This window comes from Callorhinus ursinus, unplaced genomic scaffold, assembly GCF_003265705.2.
Source record: "Callorhinus ursinus isolate GAN/ISIS: 27379988/994484 unplaced genomic scaffold, GSC_fseal_2.0 scaffold66, whole genome shotgun sequence".
Classification (NCBI taxonomy): Eukaryota; Metazoa; Chordata; class Mammalia; order Carnivora; family Otariidae; genus Callorhinus; species Callorhinus ursinus.
Window position 1 is genome coordinate 7360396 of NW_027397128.1, and position 5974 is coordinate 7366369.

Genomic DNA, 5974 nt, shown 5'->3' on the forward strand with positions numbered 1-5974 from the left:
TATAATGTGAGATTTATCCATGATGTTGGCTTATATATCAGTACTTCATTTTTTTTATTGCTGAGTAGTATTTCATTGTATGGATGTACACAGTTCAACCATTCTCCCGTTGACGTAGAGAACTTGGGAAAATAGAGCACAGAAGTAACATTTATTTGGAAGGTAGCATTAATCTGGTCATGGTTGGGTTGAGGCCCACATAATGTGTAGCCATTTTACTAGTTCTGTCACAACAAACCTTCGGACTTTTTTTTATTACTTTTTAAAAATGCAGAGGAGTGTTCCAGCTTCTTGCTCTAAAGTAGTAATTCTCTCCATAGAAGAAGAATCTCATGACAAATTATATATTCAGAAGAGGAATTGAGAAGTTTTTCCCCCTCTGTTCCCAGAAGAATTAAATTGCTTCTTTTCCCTATTTTGAACAGAACCATGGTCTTGGTGATATCGGAAACACTTTTTGTTAATATCTAAATAAGTAATTCATGTGTAAGTGGAAAATTATGGCAGTAGACGTAGTACATTTCTTATCCCCTGGGGTATTTTTCCTATTTCATTAAAATATTCATAAACTGAATACTTCATCTTACGTTCGTGCCTTAGCTATTGTAAATGATGCCTCAGTGAACATCTGTGCATGGCCAGGTTTGCCTGCATCTCTCTTTCCTTTTGAATAGATTTAAAAGTGTTACTGATCAGTCAGAGGGTTGTGAACATTTAAGTTCCTTAACACACACATTGCTAAATTGCTTACGAAAAGGATAAGCAGTGTACATTCCAACTGGTACATAGGAATTGGTACATAGGAATAGACACATGTGATTGCCAATTCTTTTACTTATTTATTTATTAAGATTTTATTTATTTATTTGAGAGAGCACAAGCCAGAGGCAGAGGAAAAGGGAGAAGCAGACTCCCCGCCGAGCAGGGAGCCCGATGCGGGACTCGATCCCAGGACCCTCGGATCATGACCTAAGCTGAAGGCAGACACTTAACCGACTGAGCCACCCAGGCGCCTGCCAATTCTTTCTTTTCCCTTTTTTTTTTTTTTTTTTAAGATTTTACTTATTTGAGAGAGAGAATGAGATAGAGCATGAGAAGGGGGAAGGTCAGAGGGAGAAGCAGACTCCCTGCTGAGCAGGGAGCCCGATGCGGGACTGCAGGATCATGACCCGAGCCAAAGGCAGTCGCCCAATCAACTGAGCCACTCAGGTGGTGCCCCCAGTTCTTTCTTTTAAAGGTAGAAGTGAGCTGAAATGGAGAAGGCATGGGATCTCGTGGATATACTTCTTTAGGAAAGAACTGAATATTTTTAGGAAAGAACTGAATATTTTCAGAGGACGTGGAGGCGACCTTGATTATAAGTGTCAGCATTACGTTAGCTGTGACCCTTCCCTTGTTCAGCGTTGAGGTCAGGGTGGCCAGTCAGAAGAGAAACCCGTGAAGTCCAGTCATGTATTTTACCGCAGAGGTGACCGGGAATTTGTGAGGGGCTAGTTCTGAGTTTTTCAGCTCTGATTTGTAAACTTGGTTCTTTTTTGTTTTGTTACCTAGCCTGAAGAAAATTCGTGGCAAAGTCTGGAAGCAGAGAATATCTAGCCCTCTGTTCAACACCAAACAATACACAATGGAACTAGAGCGGCTCTATCTACAGATGTGGGAGCACTATGCGGCTGGCAACAAACCTGATCACATGATTAAGCCTGTTGAAGTCACTGAGTCGGCCTAAATAAAGACTGTATGCACAGGAGATTGCCCTTATACCTGAGCCTCAACCTTCTGGGGAAAGGGAACTAGATAACGTACTTTTTACTTATCTGTACGGTATCATGTTGCAGATGGGTGACAAACAATAGAATAGCACAGCCAGACTTGCTTCCTGCATGATAGGGAGAGACACAAGAGATGGGAAACTGCTGTTCCACAAGGAATCTCCACAGAATTTTGCAGCAACCAGGTGGTGCATAGGTCTGGAAGGTCTGATCTCCCTTGGTCTTCCATGGGATGTTTAGTGTGGAGGGGAGATAAAGATTGTCCAGCCGTTTTGTGATTCCATGGATTGATTGAGTCTTCTGAATTAATTTTTTTCTTTATATTTTGGGTATTGGAGCTTTTAAAAATGTTTGGTTTCAGGTATTTTTATTCATGTGAAGTGTATATGATTCTCTTGAGATAAGGTTTTAAGCTAAAATGTTGCTCCTTGTTTTAGTTTCTGAACTCTACAGATTAATGGGGACTTTGCTGGTGTAGTCTTTTTATAGGTTTTATAAACCACTTGAGCCTATATCAGTCGTTTTAGTGTCTGACCTAATGTTTGGAGCTATATCAGTGCTTTGTTGGTTTAGATGATGACTCAAAATTTTTTTCTGGTCCATTTCCCATTTCCTTCTCTTCCCTTCCCCTACTTTAAAGTTTCTCCTGTAACTCAGCTAACAAAACGAAGTCTGATTTTAAATATCCCAGAGTGTTTCTCTTGAACACATCATCTGGTGCCAAATGAAAATTCTTAGGAGTGATTATTAATTATGCAGGGCATAGTTGTGGTACTGTCATTGATGATAATAATATAGATTTTTTTGGGCCTAGTTTTGACCTATTTCACCAGTGTTTTACCTTTGACTGCCCCTCTATGCTGCTTCCAAAAGTGATAGTGTGTGATGAGATTTTTACCTTCCTTTCTCAAGTTTTTTTTTTTTTTTTTAAGTGAGTCCTGTTCTTCCTATTTCTTTCAGCAGAAATGAAATCCCAGGTAAGTATAAGTATTCACGTATTTGATCAGTAAGTCACAGTTATCTTCAATACGTTAAATAAACTTTCATCAAAAAACATGTTAGAGGTAAAAAGCTCTGAAGGACCAGCTATGTAAATGAGTAATTATTTTTCAGACCTTCTCGGGTATTATATAATAACTGTCTTCTGGACTTGGTCTTGAAATCTGTACGGATGAGCCTCAGTGGTAGCAAACGGCTTTGCTACTTGGTTTGGAGTACAAATTCGACTTTAGCCCTCCTGGAGCTTGAGTTCTTGGTATTAAAACCCATAGGAATAAAATGATTGAATTTTGGCAAAGGATCGAGGGCTTGAGGCTTGAACAAGCCAACATATGAATATATGTTTTGTGTTTGCTGTACTGTACTCACGCTATCCAGTAACAGATAATTTTCGTCTGCTAGTAGTGTTCTAGATTATAATGTCTTTCCAAAGCGCTGAGGCAGTGCACCTATTCTGTAGTTGCAGCTGATGCCTGAATGTATCCTAGCTGACAAATTATTAATAAGAACTTGAATTTCTGAAAGATTCTTACTGTTAACCAAAATCTGAGCAAGGAGTCTCAGATGTAATTCTTGCCAGAATTACATGTAAATGAACTGTGTACCTTTTAACAATGTAAATCAAGAAACATCAGTTTAGGGATTTAATTTATTTTTTACCTGATTGAACTACCAGTCAAAGGTTGCCAGCATGGTTGCAGATAAACTGATGTTTGAAATTCACCAAACTACTTACTGTGGAATAGGAGAATAGACTTCCAGTGCCCTCAAGGCTGTGACCCTACAGCCACCTTACATAGCACATCATTCCTCCTATAGGGATGAACTTTTTTCCTGGCACGAAAAGTAGCCGCTCTGGTTGAAGCTTTGCTTATTGTAATAGGCTTTTGTTTCCAGGTAACATGTCTGTGGAAGATTTAATTCTGAATAGAGATATAGATATTACTGGAAACTAATTGTTTTTTCTATTATACTCTGCTTTATCAAAAAAGTAAAACATTTAAATTGTGCTACAGAAATCCAGATGTTGTCTTGCGATCTTTAAACAATAAATGAATGATTTGCCCTTAATATGGCTGATGTATTTTGTGTTCTGTGAAATTGAGCATTGGACAGAATAACAGGGTCACCTGATGATGAAACTTCTGTTCGAACAGCTCCAAACAACTGGAGGACCACATTTCCCTGGTGGAGCTGTGTGATCTTAAGAACTATTCCGTTTTCTCAGCCAGGTGTGGAAGAGGGGTGGGGTTGGGATCCGATCCATTAAGAGGTGGCTGAAGCCTGTGACTGCCAGCACCCCTCTTCGTGATGGTTTTTATTTGGCCTACGACTGCGACTGCTCTGGCTTCGTCTACCGCTGTGGTCTTCCTCTTCGTATGAACTGTTCGTGTTCTGTGTGGTGGTTGAACTCAGCCACAGGTATGAGGGAGGGTATCAGTGCAGTGGGGATCAGAACAGGCTGTTTAGCTGCCTGTTTTCTCAGAGATAATAAATTGAGGAAAAAAATTTTCAATAGAATTCCAGGGGTGCCTGGCTGGCTCAGTCTAGGTAGAGCATGCAACTTGATCTCGGGGCTGTGAGTTCAAGCCCCATGTTGGGCATAGAACTTTACATTAAAAAAATAAAATTTCAGCTAATGTACCTCCCAAGCTCTGTGGGTTGTGCCCCTCAAAGCCCTGATGTGGATTGGTGTTTGTTTCCTAAAAGGTGGTGGGGAAAGAAAGGTGTCCGCGAGCCTATTCAAAGGTTCTCACTCCTACCCTCTTTGTTTAAGAATCTGCCTTCCGTCCTTTGCGGTCCACTTGAGCTCCTCCTGCCTAAACTTGTGCATCTGGACTAAGCTTGGGTTAACATGATTCGATTCCAGTCAACCCACTTTTTACTTGAAGCCCATGTTTCTTAATATTAACCACCGCTAACATCCAGGTTCTTTGCCCAAACCTCTGAGGCACGCAGTTAGGTAACCCCCATTTTTATCGAAGGGGCTTGTGGAGGTAAACTTTGAGGTTTGTTGTAGAGATAGGGTTAAAATAATAAGCCCCCTTTATCCAACTCCCAATCCATTCAGAAAGTACCTTCCTATATGTAGGCATTTTGGTGCTTCAGAGTTTAGATTCTTATTTTAAGATTTTATTTATTTGAGAGGGAGAGGGAGAACGCGCGAGCGGGGGGGGGATGGGCGGGAGAGGGAGAAGCAGGCTCCCCGCTGAGCAGGGAGCCCGATTTTGGGGGGCGGGGGGGCTCGATCCCAGGACCATGACCTGAGCAAAGGCAGATGCTTAACCGCCGGAGCCAGTCAGCCGCCTCTTAAGATTTTATTTTTGAGTAATCTCTTATAACGCGGGACTCGAACTCTGGTGCGGCGCTGCTGGAGTTTGAATCCCAGCGCTGGCGCTTTCTAGCCATGTGATCTTTGTAAAATGAGTGCTTAACGTTGCCTACTTTTTAAGGTGTCTTAAAGATTAAATCCACAGAAAACACTTGGAACAGTACCTAGCATGAAATAAACGCAATATTATTAATACCTTTAAGTGCACGGAGGTTTTACTTGTGTTCTGTTGGCCACATGCTTAAATCATGAAACGTACCGGTGTCTGCCGGAGAAATGGCACCGTCTAGGAAGCATTTACTTCCCCGGTTTGTTTTTCTCGGTGTGTTGGGAGCGAGTGCCAAAAAGCTTCAAGTAACCAACCCCTCTATCTCCAGGGTTTGGAGGGTTCTGGAAGCAAACGTCATAGTTCAGTGTTGCCAGGCGCTGTTGGATCGATGCCTTGTTCTTATCTAGGGGTCTAGGTGGCTTTCCCGCAACCCCCCTAGCTCAGAGTAGTTGTGGAGGTGGGGGGGGGGGGCAGGCAAACGGGCTTAGAGGTTCGGGCGATTCCGGCAAGGAACGGAGCTTGCTTATCCACGTTCTCACAAAGATGAAACTTGAGGAAGATTGAGCCCAGTTCTTCCCCGTCACCCAAAGTTAATTTGGGCATCGGCAAACTACAGAAACCGGCTCGGGGACCAGAGCTCTGCGTGAAATGGCGCTTTTCCGTGACAAGCAGCACCCGTTGAAGTGATAGACCTGACTCCGGAAGCACTGCGGCTGTGGGCGCCAAATTTGAGTTCCTAGCCGCGAAGTTTAAATTTGCCCCGTGACCATCCTGTGATAGGTGGGTACGGGGAGCATGAGAACACGTCAGTTCCTATCTCCCCCC

At 42.4% G+C, this 5974-nt stretch overlaps 1 protein-coding gene across 3 annotated transcripts in view; it reads left to right on the forward strand.

Moving 5' to 3' along the window:
• Window positions 1–3839, forward strand: part of OGT (O-linked N-acetylglucosamine (GlcNAc) transferase) — a 34049-nt gene extending 30210 nt beyond the window's left edge. For all 3 annotated transcript variants that reach the window (XM_025852812.2, XM_025891116.2, XM_073885864.1), the window contains one exon: window positions 1552–3839. In XM_025852812.2, coding sequence (XP_025708597.1) covers window positions 1552–1726 — 175 coding nt within the window. In that variant the 3' untranslated portion in view covers window positions 1727–3839. The remainder of the gene's footprint in view (window positions 1–1551) is intronic.
• The last annotated feature ends 2135 nt before the right edge of the window (window positions 3840–5974 follow it).